The sequence below is a fragment of the Pungitius pungitius genome, chromosome 15, assembly GCF_949316345.1.
Source record: "Pungitius pungitius chromosome 15, fPunPun2.1, whole genome shotgun sequence".
NCBI lineage: Eukaryota > Metazoa > Chordata > Actinopteri > Perciformes > Gasterosteidae > Pungitius > Pungitius pungitius.
The window spans coordinates 10,171,400-10,195,736 of record NC_084914.1 but is presented as its reverse complement, the minus strand read 5'-3'; the positions used below and the strand labels follow the sequence as shown (position 1 = coordinate 10,195,736).

General features: G+C 44.0%; 1 protein-coding gene across 1 annotated transcript in view; it reads right to left on the bottom strand.

Annotated features, from left to right (window-relative positions):
- Positions 1 to 1,966: 1,966 nt before the first annotated feature.
- Positions 1,967 to 24,337, bottom strand: part of LOC119209909 (protein unc-13 homolog A-like) — a 22,957-nt gene continuing 586 nt past the window's right edge. Inside the window, exons 2-41 of the mRNA XM_062557941.1 lie at positions 21,797 to 21,828; positions 21,458 to 21,557; positions 20,064 to 20,181; positions 19,815 to 19,938; positions 19,307 to 19,377; positions 19,042 to 19,084; positions 18,626 to 18,655; positions 18,174 to 18,387; positions 15,760 to 16,827; positions 15,511 to 15,613; positions 14,334 to 14,377; positions 13,725 to 13,803; positions 13,241 to 13,339; positions 12,930 to 13,149; positions 12,061 to 12,288; positions 11,714 to 11,855; positions 11,324 to 11,493; positions 11,044 to 11,159; positions 10,375 to 10,538; positions 10,024 to 10,177; positions 9,681 to 9,749; positions 9,369 to 9,458; positions 8,940 to 9,074; positions 8,733 to 8,860; positions 8,292 to 8,377; positions 8,019 to 8,145; positions 7,834 to 7,930; positions 6,631 to 6,774; positions 6,463 to 6,540; positions 6,055 to 6,132; positions 5,890 to 5,978; positions 5,637 to 5,780; positions 5,171 to 5,294; positions 4,511 to 4,567; positions 4,322 to 4,402; positions 3,991 to 4,138; positions 3,700 to 3,756; positions 3,077 to 3,163; positions 2,816 to 2,972; positions 1,967 to 2,690 (exon numbers count right to left, since the gene is read on the bottom strand). Coding sequence (XP_062413925.1) covers positions 2,402 to 2,690; positions 2,816 to 2,972; positions 3,077 to 3,163; positions 3,700 to 3,756; positions 3,991 to 4,138; positions 4,322 to 4,402; positions 4,511 to 4,567; positions 5,171 to 5,294; positions 5,637 to 5,780; positions 5,890 to 5,978; positions 6,055 to 6,132; positions 6,463 to 6,540; positions 6,631 to 6,774; positions 7,834 to 7,930; positions 8,019 to 8,145; positions 8,292 to 8,377; positions 8,733 to 8,860; positions 8,940 to 9,074; positions 9,369 to 9,458; positions 9,681 to 9,749; positions 10,024 to 10,177; positions 10,375 to 10,538; positions 11,044 to 11,159; positions 11,324 to 11,493; positions 11,714 to 11,855; positions 12,061 to 12,288; positions 12,930 to 13,149; positions 13,241 to 13,339; positions 13,725 to 13,803; positions 14,334 to 14,377; positions 15,511 to 15,613; positions 15,760 to 16,827; positions 18,174 to 18,387; positions 18,626 to 18,655; positions 19,042 to 19,084; positions 19,307 to 19,377; positions 19,815 to 19,938; positions 20,064 to 20,181; positions 21,458 to 21,557; positions 21,797 to 21,828 — 5,584 coding nt within the window. The 3' untranslated portion in view covers positions 1,967 to 2,401. The remainder of the gene's footprint in view (positions 2,691 to 2,815; positions 2,973 to 3,076; positions 3,164 to 3,699; positions 3,757 to 3,990; positions 4,139 to 4,321; positions 4,403 to 4,510; positions 4,568 to 5,170; positions 5,295 to 5,636; positions 5,781 to 5,889; positions 5,979 to 6,054; positions 6,133 to 6,462; positions 6,541 to 6,630; positions 6,775 to 7,833; positions 7,931 to 8,018; positions 8,146 to 8,291; positions 8,378 to 8,732; positions 8,861 to 8,939; positions 9,075 to 9,368; positions 9,459 to 9,680; positions 9,750 to 10,023; positions 10,178 to 10,374; positions 10,539 to 11,043; positions 11,160 to 11,323; positions 11,494 to 11,713; positions 11,856 to 12,060; positions 12,289 to 12,929; positions 13,150 to 13,240; positions 13,340 to 13,724; positions 13,804 to 14,333; positions 14,378 to 15,510; positions 15,614 to 15,759; positions 16,828 to 18,173; positions 18,388 to 18,625; positions 18,656 to 19,041; positions 19,085 to 19,306; positions 19,378 to 19,814; positions 19,939 to 20,063; positions 20,182 to 21,457; positions 21,558 to 21,796; positions 21,829 to 24,337) is intronic.

The window sequence follows — 24,337 nt, the reverse complement described above, 5'->3', positions numbered from 1 at the left end:
TCACAGGCATTTTGAAAAACAAAAAAAGGAAAACATTTATGACTTATTACATAGCCGTGGTAATTCAAAAGTTACATCAAAGAGACACGTGCTGGCACGATTAAGTTCCCATCATGCAATTGTAAGTAGATTCTATTCACAGGGTGGGCGTCATTGGTCTCCACAGAGTTGTGCAGCGTGCACGCATGCATGTGTCATCTCACATGTGCCCTTTTGTGCTTGAGCAGAGATCGTTGTGTAGATGTGGGTGTGCGTGTGCAGTAGTATGTGTGCGTACATAGATGAAGCAGGCAACCAACAAGCCCGAAACTGGATAATGGCTATAAATGTTTTTTGTTGTTTCGTTGTTGCTTTTTTGGCAACGACCTGCCACATCAAGTTGTCTTGTACCCTGAAATTAATTATTAATCAAACACAATGCACCTGCACTGTTGAATGTGGTGTAAAGCTCTTTGAAAAAGGCTGATTCAACCAAAATGTCCATTTTGTTTAAAGGGAAATTTGGATGCCTAAAAAAGGCATGAGTGTCCCCAAGCTAGTCTTGGTTTTGGATTTAATTCATCGGATCCTAAAAAAAATAAAAGAGGCTCCGCTGAGGATAATAAATAACATTCAGATGTTGTGTTTGGTAGAATTCCACAGTATTCAGTAAAGACAACATGTGACAGGCCAGCAGTGACAGTCAGTGAGGCTCCGCCCAGCAACAAACAAGTCCACAAACGAGCCGACCGTGACCGGGCGCTTGCTCACTTTTTGCAGTAGAAAGTAAAAGGGCTTCATGGACGCACTTGACAAGACTGAAAACAACAATAACGCTTGGCGGCGACTCCGATGGCTTCTTTGTTTGAGGAAAAAAAAAAAAAAAAAAACGCGCAATGGTTCGTGCAAATTTGGTCCTAAAGGCAAAAAGGAATCCATGGATAAAAAAAAAAAAAAAACGTTCTCCCTTCTCCAAAATGTGAGAAAAAGCTCAACCCTTCCAGCGGGAAGGGAGATTTTATGCATTCAAAAAGGACTAAAAGAAAAACTAAAATCATCATTCCATGGAGGTGGATATTGCAGTCTATTTATATTGACAGCGCATACATTTATGTGTGTAAATAGATCATATTGCTCACAATCTCAAATCCCTTTTTTTTTTTTTTAAAAGGTCAATGACAATCAATCAACACGCACGCACTAACAAAAGACACAACAGTGTTCTCAGATGGTTTGTTCTTCGCAAAAACCACATGGTTTTGCGAACGTACAAACAAACCACTATTGCCTTAAAGAGAAGAGTTTAGTGTGCAGGCAATCAGGAGAAAAGTGTCCTCGCGCATCGCATGTCCTTCGTCCAGTGTCCCTCATAAAAGCCTTTCTGTGTGGCGGCGTATCGGTTGCAGAGGAGGTGGACGAGGGGGCACAGGGAGGTCAATTTGCCAAAAGAAGCATACACAGTATTTATTAGTGCGTGAACCACTAATCCTGTAGCCCTTTTTTGGAGTCAATGTGCACTCGAGGGGAGTGCATGTGTTAGACACTGGGGTATTGCTTTGTTTGTCGAGTTGTGAAGCAAAAAAAAAAAAAAAAAAAGCACATTGTGGCCACTTCCGTCTTCATTATCAAGACATTAATCAGCATGTTTGCACTCCTTGATAATGACGGTGAGTCAGGTCATTATTATAAAGCTGTTTTATGACAGGGTTATATATGCACCATGGTCACACAGGGAAAAATATTGAAGACCCCCCCCCCCCCCCCAACCTATATGCGCGAGGGAGTACGGTTGCTATGGTTACAACAAAGTGCATCACAGTGTTCCGGGGGTCAACATGCAGGACGTTAGCACATCGAAGGGCAGACTAGCAGTGGGGGAGTGGACCGTAGACCTGTGCCTGAAGTCCAACCTACGCAACATATCACACGGGGGGGGGGGGGGGGGGGACTACCCAGAGCATACAACAAGGGGGGGGGGGGGGGGGGGGGGCAAGCCGACGAACACACGGCGAGCACAGCTAAGCGTGGACAGCTCTCCTGAAGACGCACAGAAGCAAAAGTGGTCGTCCTCACTTTTTACGTTGCATCAAATGTAAATGTACGGCGTATAAAAAGGTGCAATGTGTTTTGGAGAATATTGATGTTCGAGGGTGATTGCTCATGACCAACCCCAGACGGAAAGCTTTGGGTTGAGCTGTTGAAATATTCGATATGAAATATGCATATTTATAAACAATTCTTTATGCTTGCATTGATGATGTGGATGTTGCATAATGTATGCAGGTATATGTACAATAGAGCCTTCTCATATGTGTGCTTGAGTACTGCACACACACACTTGTTTATCGATGTCGTGTGCCTATTACAGGTGTACAGAATAGTATACTATGTCTCTGCCATGTGCGTGCGCGTGCCCTTGCCCTCAACTGCGGCCCTCCTCGGCCGAGCGCTGGTCCGATTTGAGCTTGACGAACTCTTTGGCCACGTCGTCGTTGTTGCGCTGAGAGAGGATGCGCAGCACGGTCAGGCCCGTCTCGTCCATGTGGACGCGTCGGCCCAGCGGCATCCAGAGGGTGGCGCTGCCCTTGCTGGCTATGTCCTTCACCTGCACCACGGACATGCCCACGGTGCGGTCCTCCCTGGCGAAGCAGTAGTCCTTGACGCACACCTGCAGCTCGTAGCTCTCTGGACCGACCTCCGTGCCCAAGGAGCTGAAACAAGAGACCATCACGTCCGTGTTTTATCTTCTTCTATTATTCAATGGTCAAGTATTTGTTCCCTCAAACTGTCGTGCAAAACTAGATGGGAATGCAGGAGAAAGGTGGCTGAAACTCACTACTGGAAGCCCTCGTTGAACTTGGGTGACCAGGTGTTGTTCTTGGACTTTGTGGCAAATTTCCTCTTCTTGTCGCTGAGGTGAGGGCCGATGATGTAGACCTCCACGAAGGGCCTAAAGCCCTGAGCCTTCCACTTTAGGTCATTAGCAGCCACCACTGCGGGATAGACGGGGGGGGGGGGGGGGGGGGGGTTAATTAAAAAGTGACAATGCGAGAAGAAAATGTGACGCCGTTGCCGTCTCCTCAGCTTTTTGCTTTACCTTTGACACTGATCTTGTGCTCTCCGTTAGGTTGGGGTAAAATGTCCACACACATCACCACCTCGCCTACTGCGTCCACTCCAGATGCTGTGGAGACATACTCAGTGGAATTGGTGCCGATTTTGTGGTCCACAAGGTAGCACAAAGGTATTGAACTAAATGTAAAACATGCAGAGCTGCACACGCATGCAGTCACACATGTCAGTTATCTGTGATAACATAAACAGACAATTCAACAATCCACTTTTTTATCTCTGTGCCACTGGAAAATTTGAAAAGGTGGGAAAACAGCAGGTAAACTGCTCTTTTGACCCTCTCGTTGCCTCCGGCCCCTTCACCGAGCGAGCAGAGCAGCAGGTGAGAAAATCCACCGTTAAAATCTATTTTGTAGTTCGTCAAAGTGAAGGAGGGCTAAAGCCTCCAAAGCAGAATGTTTTATGACTTGCTGCAAGTGTGTTTTTTATGGCATAAGACATTCCATACCATCACTTTTTATCAATAATTGTAGCCGAACCCGTGTTTTATCTGCGGATGTTATACAAGAGGACAGTGCATAGACTTCTGTGAGATACGGCCAGGTCGACCTTGTTGTGCACGGACATGCAGACTGTACTCAGGCGCACCTTTCTCTGGTGGCGTGTCTTCATTGGCCGTGCACCGGAGTCCTTTACCTCCGTGCACTGAGAGAAGACAAACAAAAGGCCCCATTAGAGGATCACAACCCAATAGCATTTTTGGACAACAGGAGAAGAGTATGTAAAAATATTTCTAAAGTTCTTAAAGACATTTAAAAGCATTGATAACATGCGTTTTCTGCTCAATTCAATGCATGTACTGTGTATAACTAAAACCATTATTTGCTAGTAATTCACCAAGCAAAAAATAAAACAATCGGTGTCTTGTGAAATCTGTACCCTGAGCGTTCTGTGAGAGGATGAACTTCCTGATGAGCTTGTCAGTGGCCTGCGTGTACAGAGACAAGGCGTAGCGCAGTGACTGTAGGTCTGGACTCTTCTCCAAGAACGTCTTCTTCAGGCCCACACCGCCAGCATGGAAGTATTGCTGCGTAACACACATGACGTCACACACATATTGTAGATGGGTACGTGGCAAATCACCAGATAGACGGACAGAGGGAAGGACACCGGAGGCAATACACACGTCTGACAAAACTGATTTGAGTAAAGTAAAGCACAAGAGCACTAATTTGCCAGATGTGTTTGTGCGAGACAGAGTGCACAATACCTTAATAGTGTCCAGGGCCAGCTCTATTACGGCACACTGTTTGGGACTTAAAGCTTTGGCCTCCTCTCGGCCCATGTGCTCCTGCAGGACAGATTAAGCAAAGGGGTTGGTCCAAAAAAACAGTCGCCTCTAAAAATTTGCATTCAATATTTTTCCTTGGTTTTGTTTGCCGCTTTCTATTTCCATCACCTTAAGCTTGGAGAGCTGGCCCAACTCCTTGGCGGCGTTGAAGATCATCTGAGTGCCCTGTCACAGAAAGCCAGACACGTGAGAAGAGAAGGGACAAAGAGGAAGGGGGTGTTTGAGAGCTGGGCAGTTCAGGGAGGGGTGAGTTTGCGGGGGGGTTTAGTGAAGACTGACGGCAGCAAATACCAAGAAAGAGTTGGAAGAGTGGGGGGAAAAATACTAATCTATATATTTTAAATAAACATTCAGAACAAACAAGCTTCGTCTTGGGAGAGAAAAAGGTTTCAGGGCTTCGCCGTACAGTCAGTCAGTTTTGCAGGAATCATGGGCGCAACGTGCTGCCATCGCAATCAGGTTGGATGCACGGATATCCACCACAAGGAGAAAGAATTGTGAAACAAAGGAGCTGTGGCTGCAGAGGGTGGTGTTAAGGATCCTGTTTTAAACGTTTTTCTTCATGCCGAGCGATTCTGCCAATAGACACACACACGCACATACTTACAATAACCTAAGGAAGGAAGGAGGGGGAGAGAATGGAGTGACGGCAGGATAGATGCGTTAATGTACCATCACAATGAACAAAGTCAATGAAAGGCACTGAAATTCAAAGGGAGAACAAAGAGAAGGCCAGGAAAGCAGAAGTGAACGTCTTTTACGACGTACCGTCTGATCAGTGAGCGTCGGAAGCACAATGGTTTTTTCCATTGTGTTCATCACTAGTTTCCACAGCTCCTTCAGCACTCTCTTTAGAACGGTCTTCTCACAAATCTTAGCAAACAACGACAGGCTGTAACACACAAACACACAATCTTTAGACTGACAGACAGGCTGGAACACATGGTTTGCGCTTGTTGAGGCCATATTAACATTCATAGAGGTCAACAATAAACAACTTACATATGGTATCATTTTCATTCTATTTGTACTAAAAGATCCTTCAGTGTCAATATCAACTTTTTTTTTTCATTTGTTGGCGCAGGAATTTAATTTTCTAAAAATGATTTATTCTTCTAAACAAAAAAACAACTAACCCAAGAACAAGAATCAGATCAAACATTCAACGGCAACTTCTAGTACGCATTCGAACATGATTCAACAGCACCGATGTCCAACAGCTCGTCGTACTTACTTGCTGTCCAGGAAGTCCATTATGGGCTGCAGGACGTTGTCGGCCTCCTGAACCACGCTGCCGTTGGCCGGGACGGTCTGACCTTTCACCTGGGCCAGGATGTCTCCCATTTGTCTCACGTTGTCCTCGATCTGCGGCTGGAAACTAAATCACGACACAAAAAGAACATGAAAAAACAGCATTTTGGCATCAGCAGCAGAGACGGATTCCAAAATATCTTAATTCCACAAAGGCACGAAACAGACGCACCCACCTGACTGCAAAGATGCGACTGAGATCATCCATAACACTGTTGAGTTTGTTCTGCAGCTCTTTCAGGAAGTCACTTGCCTCCAGATTTAGCTGGAAAAGACCAACGTGATCAATACAACTACAGTATTATAGCAAAACCTCAACAACAGCATGTATGGAAACTCACATCTTTGCCTCCCATGGCCTCGAACATCTTCTCCAACTGAACTCTGAGCTGCTGGATGTTATTGATGATGATACATGGCTGAGGGGAGAACAAGGAAAATCATCACATGCTCCTTTTTCTGGCTGCTCCCGGCACTTCATTGTAATCAATCAAGGTTAGTCCTCTAAACTTTTTTCATTGTTCCTTTGGTAACAGAACTCCAATCAGCCCACTTTCCCCCGGCCCGCAGCACATCCAGCTAACGACACAGCCTGAGTTCACTGGGAAACACCAGAGAAGGGTCGAGTCTGCTAAACTGCCCAACCTGCCCTCGGACACCAGGGCTATTCATTCTGTTGACTGGTACCTCAATGTTCCAAACTTTTTAAAGGCTTAAGTCTTCTACTTTAAAATATAGTGACCACCTACCACTTTCTCCTTCTTGACATGGTTTGGAAAGTCCTTTGCAATGATGTCAGCATAAGACAGCAGCACATTCCCAATGGTCTAAGAGAAGGAAGGACAAGGATGGCACATATTGGGTTAAAAGTGAATAGGTGAAGGCAGTCTGTGGGAGCATTAGCAGGTGAAAGTCACCTTGGCGAATCTCTTCATGTAGTTGCCTACGATCTGAGGGTCGGGACACTCCAGTTTACGGATGATTTCAAAACTCTGATTGAGCTGAGAGAACACGTCCACCACCGAGCAGGAGAACAAAGCGTGCTCCGATGTGACCTGGAACTGCAGAAGGAGAAGAAAGGGGGAAAAGTGTCAACGCGCAGACCAGTAATGCCGGCAGGACTAAGCAAGGAGTCGGATCGCACTGAGGGCAGGAGCTCATTCATTGCACTGAAAGCCTTTGGATAGGCGGGATGGAGGTAAGGAGCTCCATTAACAGCCCGGCCATTGGTGAACGGTGTTGCGGTATGTGACTGGGCTCCGGTGGGCCGCTGTTTTTGCTGACATGGAGGACGTGGAAGCGGCCTCTGGCGACAGTAATTGGACTCAAAGGAATCCAGACATGTGAGCAGAGGGAATCTTCAGCTGCTTTGAATCGACCTTCTTGCTGTGAGGACATGTAGGCGTGTGTGCGTGTACACACACACACACACACACACCGATCTGCGCTGAAGCATCTGTACGCCTTCGCAGACATTTTTTTTTTCCTCCTTCCTTTGCCGTTGGTATTGAATTATTATTGATTGCCCCGAGGCCTTCAACCTGCGCTCCTCAGCCCCTTGAGTGTGCTAAATCAGAGGGAATAGCGAGAGCTGTGTGAATTTGCATGAGAAATGCATGAATACAATTTAAGAGGAAATGCTTCAAATAGAAGGTCAGATTCAAGCTTTCACAGTGTATTTTATTCCCATCTCAGCAAAATTGGATTGCTGAATTCTAGTCTCATTTGACTGCTGGTTTCTTTCAAAACTTTCCTCACATTTTTTCTGCTCACTTTATTCAGAGTTGTGGTCCGGATGTCTTCATGCTAAGCTAAATTAGCCAGCTGCTGATGGTGGTTTCATACTTTACAGATGTCTTAATGGTGTCAATCGTCTCATCTGACTATTGAACAATCAGGAAATAAATGTAGTTCCAAGCATATAAAAAGTAGTCCAAGTCCAAGATTAGGGCAGCAAAACGACTTAAATTGGGCATTCAAAATGGAACATTTGGCGTTGTTGGGTGTTTTAAAGCACTTGCAGAAACGCTAGCAACAGAATGTGGCTTATTGTGTGACAACACCTGTTAGTATAGTAGGCTAGCATTTTACTAATCAATGATGTGGATGAAAGCAGTTACCCCATCTTTTTTGTCCCTCTCCAAGGCTCCATGCAGAAAATCTCTTGACACTTCTTCATTTTCGTCCAACCACATGACAACAAATGGTTCAAACCAGCTGCAGGAAGAGGAACGAGCAGAGGCAACATAAGTTTCTGTGCCGATGAGGAAGCTGTAGGAGGAAAAGTGTGCATGCTGATACTTACGCTGGATATTCAGGTACATGCTTCTGGAAAGTGGACAGTTCCTTGCAGTACTCATTGTAGAGCCACTTCACCTTGAAGTGCAAGTTCATGTAATCTGCGCTTTTACACAGGCGGTTCTTCTCATGCTCTGAATATCAAGTATAAACAAAGAATGAGGAAAGTCCCATTTCATCGTAGAGAGTAGTTTACACTTAAAACACAAACTCCATTCACAAACTAATGGTTCCTCTTATTTAAGGGCCTGTAATATTACTCTAACACACAAACACCTACCCTCCATGGCGTATCTCATATCTTGTGCAAACATGTTCCACATGACTTCGGCGCTGATCTTGCCTACGTTGAGTTCCTGGGGAAACCTATAGGAGGCAGAACTCAGTCTTTATCCAGTAATGGTAATTTATTATTTATCAAGATAGCCCAGCCTCATTTTTATGCAACTCCATCTGTATTAAAGTTATCATCATTGTCACTAAAACCAAAGACAATGACCCATTAAAATGAATAACAATTGTAAGGACTTTTGTTTTATTTTCCATTTATGAACTGACCATCGAATCCAAATGAACAAAAGGCATTTAGAGAAACAGGCTTTTTTTCTGAAGCAGATCCTGTACAGCTACTTATAAAGTCTCTTCCTAAACTAGCCCTGAAAGCTCCAACAGTGCCTCCGCATGAATAATATGAGGAAAAATGTTAGGAGCTGTGACTCACTGATTAAGGCAAGGAGTGTAGGAGTTTTTGTCCTCCTCTATGATGGAGACGATGAGGGTGATGAGTTTGGACCAGAAATCCAGGTTCTTGGTGTTGGGGCCCTGCTCATCTGGGGGGACTGCCTTAGACTGGAGACAAAAATAAGACATGGATTCATATCATAGCAGCTTGTTTCTTTACAGCGAGAGCACAGAAACGCACACTTACAGGGTCTGTCTGATATTCCCTGTTGTAGAGGTCGTGGCAGTTGTTGAAAATGTACTCGTAGGTGGAGTTAAGACAGGCTTTCACACAGTCCTTCACCACCTGGCTCGCCCTGGGGGGACTCTGCAACTCCTGAACCTGAACACAAATGTTACACGACAATATGGTTGAATGCCATTCACCTCAAAGACATGTTGGACACGCAGCTTCAGGGGGGATCGTAGAAGGGATTTAACCATAAACTCACCGAGCTGCACAAATCCCTCCAAAATACATTAGTAGCCTCAAATGATCATAGCTTAAGTTAGCATAAGGTAATGTTATGCTGATTCTCAGTTCACGCCTTAGGCTACTTTCCAGAAAGTACTAGAAATGAGCGACTATAACAAGCTATTCTGAAAAGAAAAGATCACATTTTTCAGCAACCCATACCTTCATCCTAAAGAATGTGATGCTTGTCAAGAGATCCACTGTAGACTTGAGGTCTTGTAGTCTTTCAGGACTGCTGGCAGGGAAATTATTCTGAAAGCACATTCACAAACAGAAGTGACAATTAGAAACGGCACAAACTGTTAAAAAATAAACGTCTTAAACGTATGTTAAGTTTATTTATAAGTAGTGATATGAAGAAAATCAAAAACAACAGTAACTTTATCAAATAAAATCCTTTTAATTCCATCCCAAACAGAGAAGACATTAGAGGTGCATGCAGCAGTTAGTTCAAGTAAAGCATTGTGCCAGTACCCGGTACATGGACAAGTCGATCCTCAGCGAGTTGTGCAGCTGATCCAACAGTTTGACAAACCGCTCCTTCTAAACAGAAGAAGACACAGAGCTGAAAACACTCAGATACCACGGCTGAAAGGTTCGTTACAATTTAAGTACACAAACCCCAGGCTGCAACTGACAAGGCTTAGCTGATTGGATGTTTGGGGAAGAAGGCAGGGCCACATTAACAGACTCATCTACAGCCCGAAGGACAAACAGCTAGTTCTGTCATTAGAGTTTATACAAGCAATACTCTGAAGTACAGCACCTATCAGTGCGAATAGTAGAACATAGTCACTAATATCAAGACGGGACTCACGCCAAAGTTTGAAGCAGCAAATCTGTCTGAGGCTGAAACATTGTTGGAGGACTGGGTGGTGTGGGCGTAGTAAGCATTGATGTTGGCGAGCAGGGTGCTCATGACAGCTGGCACTCCTGGGCACATGTACTTGGATGACAAGCAGGCAAAGTGGCTGCAGGGTGAAAGGGGCAAGAAGAACATTTAGTGCATGTACTTGCTCCAATGTATTGGAAAAATAAACTGCATGTAGTTATAATCTCGCTGTTCAAAAGCAGGTGGAATTAAAGCAACCCTCTAACTTGGGAATTGGTCTTTCTAATTGTATATTCAAAAAACATAAGCATTCAGAGTATCAACTGAGGGACTGACGTCATGGCCTGGTAGATGGACTCTACTCCATATCGCATAGCGAACTCATCCACAATCTCCTGAGCAGTCTCCTCAAAATACACCTTCCAGGCATCATCCCCTTTGGCATCAGGGATCTTTACTACGCCGCCGTTCTGCTCTTCAGTTGTGTACTGGAACAAATGCTAAAAAAAAATAGAGAGAAATGAGAAAAAAATTGCATCTCAAATACATAAATACATCAAACCATAAAGATGAATTGAACAGGCCTGAGATCAATTGTACAGGTTGACAGACTGTTTTAATCATCTGTCCATCTAATCTAAAATGCCCATCCAGCTGGTGTAAGGCGACAAGAAGGGGCGCATACATTTGGTTCAGGTAAACAGTCAGAGGAGCTGATTGAATATGTAATTGTTAAGAATGAAAACACTAATGTTTTCCTCCAATAAAGAAATATTTTGAAAAAAAAAGGTCAAGCTAAAAATATCACTTTGATTGTGAGAATTAAGTTTATCATTTAATTACAGCTGATGGAAGCAGTTTTTCAGCTCTTTTTAGGGTCTCAAGATGATGGATGGCGTTAATGTCAACATCACATGGTTACTCTTGCATCTCTAATTGGTCTATTTCAAGTGCAAATAATCACAACATTTGGAAGAGTTCCACCATATTTTCCCTTAGACTCACCTCATGTAAACAGGTGTACTGGACATGGTAAGGAGCAACCGTCTCCTCTCCTTTGATCTCCACACTTATGTGCATCCGGATGGCTCCTGACACAGCAGACTTATCAGTTCTCTTGTCTGTCAAAAAAAGAAAGAAAAAGTAAATTCCTCTGTAGTTGACTGAGTTGGTTGCAACTACGAGCATTTGATGATCCGTTTCTATTGCTGTTGTTTCCGTGCGTCTTGCTGCTCCTGTCGGTCTATAATTCCCCATTTGTCTTTACTCTTATCTTGAAACTTACCCAGGTTGTACCAAACGTCCATCTCCCCACTCAGAGTCCGGACTTCGATGATGGTTTGGCCCAGGAAGTCATCGCTCTCACGTTTGAACCTCTGTTTCACCCGTGACTTGATGTCGTCGTCCTCGTCCCACACACGAACCTTGATGCGGTCAGACGAGTTGTGGCACTCACTGAATCGGGCAGACACAGAAAATGTTGGCTAAAGAAGTCAACGACGGTAATGCAGAGGAACAAATATATTGGTGGATATAACGAGGGAAATGAGTCTTCTCTAGTTACAACATGCCAGTCAAAAATAATAGTATATAATATTTAAGCCTAAATGGATTAACTGCACCATCCAATAATGCACCAATAAATAAAACATTTGAAACATTCCACTGTACTCACAAGTGAAAGTTTTCTTCCCAGACTGGGTTGAGGTTTCCATAGATGGTCTTGGTTCTCTTCTTGGTCTTTCCAACTTGAACAGTCACATAAGGGTCACTGGACCCCGTTTTGTCTTTAGCCTGCAGGCCCTGAGCGCAAACCACTGAGGAGACACATTTAAGACATTTGTACCCTTACAGGTGCCTCACTAGAATTAATATAATATAATTTTTTTAGTGCGCAAAAACAAGTGACAAACTAAAAAATGTTCTTAAAATATAATCTAAGAAACAATTCAGAAGATATAACCCAACAATCACAAATTAGCCTCAATGGACTTTACAAGCAGTACGACCCCCTTAACTGACCTGTGATGCTGATCTTTGCCGACCATTTGGAGGTCCCATCAAGCACGCTCTGCTTGATTTGTTTCATTTGCGTGCCGTGTGTTGTTTTGTCGAGGGCAAACACTTCCAAGATGAGTTCAAAGATTTCTGGTTTGTTCCTCTCTCGGATTTTCATGCGGTCTTTGAGGACCATGATGATGCCCTGGGTTCTGTCCTCCGCCCCGTGCTTTGAGCTCTTCTCTGCAGCTCCTGACGAGATGGATGAATGAGGAATGGGACATATGATGGTAAGAACAGTTCAAACACATTAGTATATTCATGGCAATACGGCGAATAGGCTAGCAGCTTATCTCCTGTTTGCCTGCGACCCAGGAAAGCATCAAATCAATTTAGAAAATCTTTGAACTTTCTCGGCCTGGAATCAAACCCAAAACGTTGCAACATTAAGGCGGAAACTGTCCCTGCTTAACTTTGGAAAAAGTTAATAGAGAGCAAAAGGCCGCTAGATGTCGTAAAGATTTCATGCGATGCTTTGGAGACAGCAGAGTGATTAGGAATGCAGTGGATAGGTTGACTGCAGAATTAGTATGGGAGTTGGATAAGTCTCCCTGTGTGGAACTGAATTAGTCAAAGTAGTATGGATGCAAAGACTATAGGTAGAAAAGAGAGGCACCGGTATGACAGCACATTACTCAAGAGATAAACTGGAAAGGAAGAGAGAGGAGAATGTTAGAGTGGAAAGAGGACAAGAATAATGGGATGTCAATTGGGCAGAAGGATTCAGAGGATGTGCTGAAATGGGTTTTGGGTAAAAATGTGCATATGTTTAAAAGTGTGCTTTTGTGCATGTGTGCAAAAACGTGCATCTGAGATGATTCTGCGATACTTACTCTGCAGACAGTCAGCATTGAGCAGATCTTGGCACTTATCGTGGCATTTGACGCCGCACTCTGAGCAGCGCATGCCTTGTCGGGCAATACCCCAGAGCAGCCCCTCGCACTCGTAGCAGTAGGTGGGAGTGGTGGCTGTCCACACCTCAAAGTTGTGTGGAGTAGTGGAGGAGATGGGGTAGATCAGAGCCTGCAGGGTCTTTTTATAAACGTGACTTTTCTGCAAAGGGCACAGAGGAGATAAATGCAGGGATTAAAAAAGTAGGAACTTCCGAAACAGAATCGTGTAGAAGTGAGACGAGGAAACCCACGAGCTCTTCATTGCCGAGCGTGGTGGAAGCCATGGCAGAGGTGATGCCAGCCTTACGAGAGCTCTGCACTAGAGACTGGAGACAAGAGGATAAACTGCACTTCATACTTTTGTTTGGTTTAGCCATAAATACATTTGTAAGGGATGAACATAACACTCACCATCGCCTGACGAGTCCAGGCAGTGATGGAACAGAGGAAACAAAGAAACAATATATTAGGATTTTCAAAAAGTTAGACAAATATTTATGTGTGTGAGAACATTGGAATTACGTTCATTACTGTAATTATATTAACATATATGCAAGCAATTTTATTCATCATAAAATCAAACATATGACAGCCATGGAAGGGAAATTAAATTAAGTATCCTTTATAAATCAATTCACTGTTTTTAGAGTGAAGAAAGTAAGTCAGTAAACCAACACCTCAGAACATTGGTGAGGATTATTGCTTGTGTGCATGTCCACGTGTCCTGTTTCTCACCAGATCTCTGACTAGAGGAACGGCTTTCCTTTTCCGAAGGTCAGGCATGCTGTCAATACTGTAGAGTGCCCCTCCCACTCTGAAGGAGAAAAGAACGAACTGACGTCAATATTTACCAAAGATTTAATGATCATCAAAATTACTCTGAAATTGAGTTTTACTACTCTGGTGCAGATGGAAGTACCTCCATAATTAAATTATTTCTCCCTCTGCTTGCGACTGAAGAGTTTAATTATGCAGACTGCCCTGTCTCAAATGGTCAGAAAGACACTGGGTATGATCACTGGGTTTTTATTGGGCATGCAGCCTCTGTTCCACTTTGAGGTCTGCCTCATGTACAAATGACCTGCCTGCTAAGTCGGGGCAGCCCACAGCCTCCAATACTCACTGGCCAAATGCCATAAACCGAGTGAGCTGGAACGGAGGATTCCTGAAATAAGGGGCAGTTTAAATTCAAAGCGGTGGTGGCCGATTTCCACCATGATGCGAGGATCACTTTGACTGAGGTCATGTAGTTATTGCATTAGCTTGACTATGCACTGCAGGATTAATAATGTATTCCATGTAAGACAAAGTATATTACTTGAGGAACTGCCAGCGAGCACTTACCCTCCTTTACCAAACCACAGCGAGCTGGAGGTCTCTCCTCGAGCCTGAGGGAGACAAAGAAGTAATGTCAGACTAAAAAAATAGCAACCATATGTTCGTCTCGGCAGTGTTATCTTGCATTCATACGATGAATAAATAAAGCTTTGGAGTTGAATTATCTCAACAAAACAGAAATATTTGGGTTTTAGCTTTTCAATCTGGATCTCATTTGTTCATTTCTTCAAAAAAATTGGGTTATGTTAGTAAAAACCTTTTTTATTCACACAATTTGTAAGACTGGGAAATAAACCTGCCATGAATTGGCACAACTGGGAATTTAGGTTTTGCATAGTTGCAAAAAGGTGCTTTGCCTAAATTTTGAAACAAAAAATATCTTGGAGAATAAGATGGCATGTAGCTTATACTTGAGTGGGTTTTTTATACAAAATAAAAGTTAAAATTGTTGTGATGATGAGTGAGCGTAGTGATGTTGCCTGCTTACACGCATTGGGAAGCTCAATAAGACATTGTTTGAACGCCTTTCCTTCGTTCTCTCAAGCATCCAAACGTGTTGCACCTACCTGTCCTCATGCTCCAATGACGGCCGAGCAAAGTGCATGCGAGTGTCACTATGGCAATGACATGAAACTGAAAAGCAAACAAAGTGGGTTTCGGCACAAATAATATAAATAAAAATACAAACAAAAAGGAAGCCAAAATGTACACATGAACATAAACATCAAAGCAAGTGATTAATTCAAAAGGTAATGAATCCCAACATAATAAATGTGAATAAAATATGCAAGTGAAAACTGATCAAGCAAAATCTAAAAACATATCAAGCAATTTTGTCAGGGTGCTGCACCTCAACTCAAATAAAAACCTTGCAGTCTGTCCAGCAACCCGTGTGGTTATTTTAAGAAAAAAGGTAGCAGTCATAGAATATGAAACACGTCGAGTCTGCTTCCTGCTCTCAAAGCAAAAAGCATGATCAAAAATAGAACTTGAGAAGTAACACTATGTACCCCGACTTTCACATAAATTATGCATTGCATATTCACATTTCGTCATACTTGAAGAAATGTTGAGTCTCTTGAACGGGTATTTTTTTGATCGCAGGATGGAACTGAATAAGGCCTGCAGGACTGGTGTGGAGGACAGAACTGGAATTCGATGGGGTTCAAACCAGTGATCTTACCTCCCGGAGCTGTTCTAAGACTTTATTGTAAAGTCTCAGCCAGTTCTCCTTGGCTCGGACTGCTGGATCCACTGGCTCTTTGGGCTCCTCTATGATTGGAGGACTAAAAACAAAAAAAACAATTTGACTTGAAGGAAAAACATTTCTTTGGCTGATCAATTTATATAATTGCTGACAGACGTGTTGTTGTTCCAGCATATTTGTATTGTTGAATTAATTGATCGGTTTCCGTTCAAACTTCTCGCCTACCTTTCAGGCGGCGTCTCTTCTTCCTCTAATGGCGACGGCGGCCTGCTCTCCTCAAAAAGCTCCCCTTTCTCCTCCACCGGGAGCGTGTCCTCCGGCTTAGCAGGGGGTGTCCTGGCCTCTTCCTCCAACATCATATCCTCCTCCAACCATGGCTCTTCCTCCAGCAGGAGAGCCTGGTCCTCAGGGGCAGCTGACTGTGTGGTGGTGGCAGCACCATTTAGATGGGATTTAGGCGGCCCGGAGGATTGAGTCTGTTGGGACGGAAGGTCCATGGCAGTGGGGGGGGGCTGGGAGGCTGAGTTAACCACGGTGGACGGATGGGATGGAGGGACGACACTGGCTGCAGCAGACTGGTGTTGAGATACGGCTGAGGCTGGAGGGTGAGACTGGGCGGGCTGCCCGGTGGGAACAGAAGACAAAAAAGTAGAGGCCAGGCCTGTGACCGCAGCCGTCAGAGGTTTGGCCATTGAGAAGAAGGAAGTGGCAGATGGAGCCGGCTGCGTTTGTGTCTGGGGCTGTTTAGGTGCTTGGGCTGTGCCGATGGGGGCCACGCCAGGTGCACGAGACTGGTTGGATGTTTGGTTAGGGGGTTGAGAGGCGGGCTGCTGTTGGTGTAAAGAAGACTGTTTCTCCAGAGGAGGTCTGGGACTGGGTACATCCAGAGTTGTGGGGGCGGTTGACGTTGGTGTGGGGGTGAACGGAGGCTCCATGTCCTCGCTGAGAGTCCCGTCCAAGTTGTACAAATCGTCCTCATCGTACATTATCTCCTCATCCTCGTAGAGGGCCTCCACCTCTCCTTCATACAGTGCTCCGTCATCCTCCTCGTACAGAGCTGCCTCCTCTCCTCCGTCTTTGCTGTATCCGCCCTCATCGCTGTAGGCTCCCTGGGTCTCATCGGGGTCCCAGTCCGGAGAGCCTTTACTGTAGCTGACCGAGGAGTGGCAGGAGTGGTAAGAGTCGTTCTCGTCGTAGGGGTCCCTCTCTCCATACTCAACAACGTAGTCCTCCTCACTCAGCTGACTGCTGCCCCGACTCAGCTCTGCAGACGACGCGTAGCTCCCCGACGGACTGAAGGGAGGAACGGCGAAGAGAAAAGTGAAACAGTTAGTGCACAAGAGTGCGACATGCCCCGAAGAGGCTAATTAAAGTACTTAAGAGGGATACATTTTTTAATGAACGTAGAGGCAATTTCATTAAGCTTATTATTGCATTTACACATATGCAATACATTTTTTCCCCTCCCTTTATGTACAATCATTTAAAAAATGCTTAGAGAGCAGTTTATTAGAGCACTCAATGGCCTACACGCGGTGCAATCTATCGGCCAGCCTTACTAAGAACCTTTTCGACGGGTCTCTGTACGGCCAGGAATAATGTTGATGGCTAATCAATGAAAAGCACTAGTGATACAAGAGTAGCAGACAATCACAGAGAAATAGAGCAGAAAAGAATGGTGAGAGGCCTCCAGAAAGCTGACAAAAAGAAAAAGAACAAGCATCCAGAAATACCACAAGCAGGGGAATGTATTAATAGCCCTTGATGAATGAGGATATTAAAAACAGAACAGCTGCACCGAGAAGAAGGAGGACGTTTCGGGTAGAGGGAGATAATGGAGACAAGAAGGGAGTGGTGAGCACAGAGAGAATGGAAGGAGAGAGCATAGTGAGTGAGTGAGTGAGTGAGTGCTGAGAGGAAAAAGAGGAATATGAATGGGCAGGCATGAGGGGAGGTTCCTCTTAGTTCTCTGTGAAAGAGAAATACCATTTGGTCCTTTGTGACCTAATGAAGGACTGGTATACACACACGGCTTGGCAGACGGTCAGTGGCAGGATTCATTCACTAGTAGACGATTTTGTCCGAAGACATTTCAACGTGTCACATGTCACAGTAGGTAAAGGACAGGTGTAATAACAAAATGAACAATCGTGACCAAGTCAGGTTGTGGTGCTGATTCTCAGGAACTTAAAACTGTTAATTTACTCCAGATGCTCCATTGATGCAGAGAGGTTGGGTGTCGTTGCCTCCTTTCACTAAAAGGAACAATCAGCTCCTTGGTTTTATTGATGGTCAAACAGTAGGAGGTTTTCCTAGAATCCCTCCGAACAGAGGGTTGATTTTGTTTCATTATTGTTTGTAGCAGTGTACAGCAAGAACAGGAGGGATTTGATCATAAATATTATTATTACTAACTACATTACACAAAAATTTACATCAATATAAAATGTAGGTAGTAAATTATTTAAAAAGGGATTGTTTTACTTGAACATTTGTAGTCTTCATATCTGTAATGCCTAGCAACCCACAAACTGTGAGAGACGGACTATTGGTTGGTCAAAGCAAGCGATCTGAAGTCATCTCACGCACTGGATTGCAATGCACATATATACTTCTGTTACACTGAAGCAGGTACAAACCTGACAGTCCTCTGAGGTGGGTAGTCGAGGTCATGGCTGACGCCAGAGCGTGGGAAAGAGAGGCTTCTGGAGCTGCGGTGCTGTTGGCTGATGGGGTACTGGTGGACGGAGGCGTTGGGCTGGGATGTGCTGTAGTAGGGAGGGGGGATGCTGTTACTGGTTTCACTGCGATAGTCGCTGTCCCTGTCGTCCACTGCACTGTCTGGGTCTTCATCTGCAGAAGTACACGCAAATGGTGAGAAAAACAAATTCAGCTGTATTTTTCGATCACCTTGCAACACGCAGCAATTGAAGAGAAAAGAAAAGCGAGAGTAAGAGTGGCGAGATAATAGTCTCACTGTCCTTCACGGTTCATCCAATGAATGTGTTATCACCCTCACATGCTAACTTAAAGTCAGCCCCCATGAACTTATATTGTTCCCCAGATTTTTATGTACTGTATGTACACTTACTTTGTTGGTCTCCCCATAGACTCCAGTTACCTGCAATTAGAACAGGACGGTGTGAGTTGATGATAAATTGCACCAGTGTCCAAACATGCATTTACACCATTACCAAGCATTAACGTTGCCATGTTGTGGTGTGATTGGAAAGAGCACAGCGGGACCTGTGCCTCCACCTCTTTCCAGCTGCTGCTAAGAGTTGACTCAACATGCTAAATCAGCATCTGGATGAAGAATGTCTTCAGTCACCTGATACCCTTATTGATCCTTAACATTGGAGCAATATTTGACCATTTAAATTGAACAAAAACACACATGTGGTCACATGCATAACGCACCTACTGAGCTTAAACAATCGAATTACATAATTCTCTTGCTCAGCACAAACAAATGGGTGGTCTATACGAGGAGTGATGTGCACTTACAGCACTGGGTTCCTGGTACTCGTAGAGGACGTTCCTGCTCCTCCTGCAAAGATAACCAGAGTCAGCCAAATGTAAAACTTAGTCTGAAAGACATGAACCTGTAACCAAAATGTAAATGGTAGGCCTATATGCAGGAAGTGGATAAAATTGGATTTCATTAGTAGTACATGATATACTGGTTAACTCATTTTTTTAATTAATCACATCGGTATGCTCCAGAAATGTGAGAGCTGGGATATGAAATCAAATGGGCAAAACCGCTTACATCTTGGTCCCTCATGGCATTGAGCTGCTCCAGTTTTTTAGCCCAGTATCGTGCCTCATCCTCAGGGATATCTGAAAAACAACAATCCAGAAAAACTCAGGTGGCAAAATCACCAAATATTATTTGACCCAGTTTTGTCCTTTTCACACACAGCTTTAGAGGCAAACCCATATCAATAGGCTACATTCCCAAATGGAGAAGTCAGGTGTACAGTATCGACTTGAGGAAGAGAAAACTGTAAGTTAATAACAGCCAATCAATGGTAAGAGGAACACAGCTAGCTCACTGAGAGGGGAAGGAGCTAACATCTCCCCTGCATTCACACAGAAAGCCTTGAATAAACAAAGCAAATTATTTGTGTTTATATCACTGTTTGCTGTGGAAACATACGGACATCATTTAATCAAGTCCTGGTCTCTTTTCCTTAAAGGGTTGTTGATATCCTATATTTTCCTCCTCTCCATCATCATGACATTTTCTGAGTCTGGTGTGAATATCGATTACTCACCCAGGGGCAGTTCAAAGCGTGTGTCGAGTAGCACCAGGTGGAGAGTGGGCTCCTTGGTGCCACTGATCTCATTATCAGTCATGATGACCTGAGAGTCCAGCGTGAGCCATTCCCCCGGACCTTCCTGCGGACAGAGAGACAGTTTGCAGCTGACAGCAAGCTGTAGGAATGGATGAGCGGGATCAAAACATGTCCTAACACTGAGTACAGAGGCTTTAAATAAAGTCGTTCAAGTGGTTAGTGGCAAACCTCATTGGACTGTCGGATGTTATCGAGGGGAATCCACAAGGTGCCAACCATGGTGTCCCAGATCAACCCTTTGTTCCACATCTCGACCGTCAGACCCAGGTCCAAGCGGTTAATTTCGCTGGATAGGTGAGAAGGACAAACAAAAATGTTAAAAGCCAAGGGAAAATGGCTAAATTTTTTCTTCCATTTTAGGCCACTTAATAACTATACTCCACTTCAACTGCACAACTTTCAAGATCAAGTTCTAGCAGAAATGAACAGATGATTGGCTTAGAAAAATTTGTGCATTGTTAAGGATTAAAATCTAGACATTGAAGATCAAATCATTTAATATATTTTACAGGACAGCAAGTCAGCAAGCAAATAGAGACACTGATTTTACTGAGGTACGAGTTTCATTCATATACAAACAAATGCTAAACACACTGAGATTGTCATCCACATAAAACATATTTATAGGCTTCATTGTGCCAAATATAAGACATGTCTCTGTGGGAGAAAGCCTGAGAGAATCGAACATAAAACATTTACAAAACAGCAGGAAGCAGGACAGAGAGACCGAGGGGAAAAGAAAGAGACGGAGGAGAGAAGAGAGGGATGAAGGCAGTGGAGGAGGAGATGGTATCGCATGCCTGGAGGATGAGAGTGGGAACTTTAATTAAGAAATAGGGGGACTGGATTTCCCATCTCAATGGCGACTCCTTAAATGAAACGTGCCTGTTGGATTCGTGGCTGTGACTGAGGGGGAGCAGTCATCTGAAGGCCGTTTGGAGGAAGGGATGAGGCTCTCTCTGCAGCCTGCGCATTACATAACACAGCTTCCCTGATGCAACCCCAGTACAATGATCAAGGCCTCTGAAACATCTTACAAATGCACAGGACTCCGCAGTCAGCTTGCCTGCCGCATCCCACGTGCTAAAGCATTCCCAACGTTTATCGCCCATACGCCGCTGCATTGTAAGTACCACACTGTTATTCTCTTTGCAGGCTAAATACTGCGTGTTGTATCATTTCTATAAAGATTGCAACAAGCCATCCTTTTAGTACTTGTTTAGAAGTGACGAAGGAGAGAAAGGAGGGGCTGGGAGTATACCAAGGTTGAGAGCGAAGATGAGAGGGGCAATAGTGTCATGGGACAGAAGATGAAAAAGAGGATAATGTTTGGAGGTGGGGATGTGGAGAGGAAAAGCTTCTTAAAACAATATAGGGATGGAGGAGTTAAAAAGAAGAGGGAGGGGGTTGATAGATTAAAAAAAAAAAAACACCAAGGAACTCAAGCTGCTAAAGTGGAGAGTAGATGACAGGATGAAAAGTGAAGGCAGAGGAAAGAGTGGAGGGAGAGGGAGGAACAGGAGGAAAGAGAGAGTTCTGTCTGAAGATAATGAGGGACTCACAACATGAAGTCTTGCTCCCAGCTGGGCAAGTTGCCCCTGACAGCAATGGTTGTGCTCTTCACATTTTGTACCTTTAGAGTCACATAAGTGTTGAATTTCTCTGTTCAGGAGAGAGGGATGAACAAAGGGATGGGTTACAATGAAATGTCTCAACATTCTAAAATTAATATTTTGCAGCCCCAGTGAGATAGAAATATTATATTTTACAGAGTAACTGACTTCCCATCCCTTCAATGTCATTAATGGCTTCAGCAAGTAATGTGTCCGCAGTCTGGTTAAAGATTAACGTCAGATACCAGCAAGTCTCCCGCTTTCTGATGCCAGGATGCCAGGTCTTACCTTGGGGTCCATCCAGCTTGGCTTTCTTCACTGTGGACACACAGAGGGACAAAGTCACACAGAGGAACACCATCTGCTGTCACTTCACGACGCTCCTGCAATCTCTTTTCTGGGATGATTTTAAATAGGAAACTGGCAACGTGATGGCCGCAATAATTAACATGGTGTGTGAACTTTAATGCCGGTTTGCCAATGGAAATATCTATTCATATGATACTCACTGTTACCGTAGGAAACAGAATTTGCAACTATGCTGGATTATTCAGAGTACATTAAATCCCAGGCTCTCTCTCTCTCTCTGCACCACCTTTCTACCAGCTTTGACGTAACACACACATACATTTTTAATGCTCCACTGCCTCGCCACACACATCCTACAGAAGCCCACATCACACTACAGGTGTGTGCGCGCGCGCGCACGCGCACACGCACGCGCACACGCACACACACACACACACACACACACACACACACACACACACACACACACACACACACACACACACACACACACACACACACACACACACAGGCTATGCAATTTTAACCAAACCAGCATCATAATCACCTCTTGAGAAACAAAATGCAAACACTAATTCACTATGTTCTGCACAGCGTCTTCACACCAGAACCGGTCGCCAAAGTTTACAGAAAATTGCCCTGAGTCAGAAGCACACTTTTCTTGTTACTTGTACTTTGTTTTTATTTCATTAAACACAACAATTCCGCTGCAGCTTAAGTGCCACACTGTTACATCCGCAGCACTCACACACACATTCAACTGCAGTGACTCACTCGCATACATACACCTGCAGTAATTACAAAAATGTATAAATAAAAAGAAAGCTCTGCCTTCCTATATTACCAATATTAATATCAACTCAAAATGCAACAAGCGAAGACAAGCGCTGCCTTCCTGCTCTGGCTCAACTTCCTTTTGAAGTCCAGTTCAGTTTTTAAACACAGCTGTAGCTGAATATCCACTGTGAATGTTAGACAAATGACATCATTGAATACAATGAATGAATTCAAGCAGAAAGGTAACCAGGCTTAGTTTTATATTGTTTAGGCTGACCACATCAGAGCTGGCTTCATGCTGTGTGTTAGTGTCAACACTAAAACAGCCCTTGAAATATATCAGTACATGAGGAGGATCAATATAAAAGGAATTGGATTTCCAACAGTGGAAAGCTGAAGCCTAATAACCACACAATCATAAATCTCTATGACAAGGTGAGTTATGATGAGAAATGTCCCCAAGCTCCACATGCATCTAAGCAGATAGGAGGACCACAACACAAATACTCTACATGTTAGTGGCTATAAAGGTTTAGGTTTAGAAAATGATGTCATATCAATTACCATCCATCAAAATCTGATTAAATGTCTTTAAGGTTTTGTTATTCTTTAATCAGAGAATATGCAGCATAATCCACAAGACCCAAACTGTACATTTTATGCAACCCTATATATTTCATGAAAAAGGTACCTCTGACACAGAAGACTCTCACTTATGGGAAGTAAGCGGATTGAAAAAAAAAAGAAAAAAAGACTTGACGGGAAATCAAACCCTTCAACTCGTACTGTCAGAGAATGTAAAGGGGGCGGGTGAGCCAAGTTCAGCCTTCCGCTGACAACATGAGCGCTGACACGATTCAGATGGACAGCACTTTATTCTAAAGTACTACACATAGAGCTGCAGTAGTCCGCTCAACTGCTGACTCTACAGCTGTACTCTGATGTTTCTACATTACACTCCCAAATTCCAAGACATGGATAAAACTACATCTGAAAATGTGTAATGTCTGCAGGGAAAGATGAGTTCATCTGTATCCGTTTCTGAATTCTGCTTTGTCGGCAGATGCTCCAAAAGAAATGCCGCCCGTTCCAGAAGGCACAGAGTACTGTGGAGGCCAGAAATAGCTCTAGTCAGCTAAGCATGAATGATGCAACGGGAACAGAGAGGCGCCTCTCTGCAAGTCTCATAGTCTACAGCACCGACCGCAGCAGCCGGCGTTTATGAATGAAGAACGCGCCGGGCCTTAATGATGCCCGGGACTGACTCAGTGCACGGACAGTCAGCAGAAGGGGGGGGGGGGTGGTGGGGGGGGCACGACACGATGGGGGAGCATCCGTAATGGGCCGGACGTATTAAAGGTGACTTTGAATTGAAACCAACCTTTTTATTTTACATGTCTGGGACTCTAACATACCTCCATGGATCAGATTTGGAGACTAAAAGATTTGTTGATTAATTCCAACAAAAGAATAATCAGAAAATGTTTTGACAGTCAATATTTGTGTTTTTCATGCAAAACTGCAAAAATCCCGTTTTTACATTGTACTCCAATGTGAGGTTTCTCCACATTGTGTGGACGTTAAACACCAACAATTTGACCATTGATTAAGATAATTAGTTGCAGATGTAAATAAATCCTAAACATACTACTAAAAAGGACAAGTTGCAGACAAATTGCACCGCCAAAGCACGTCACTCCGACGAGTTCCCACAACACCCAGAATTTTCATAGTTGTTTTGCA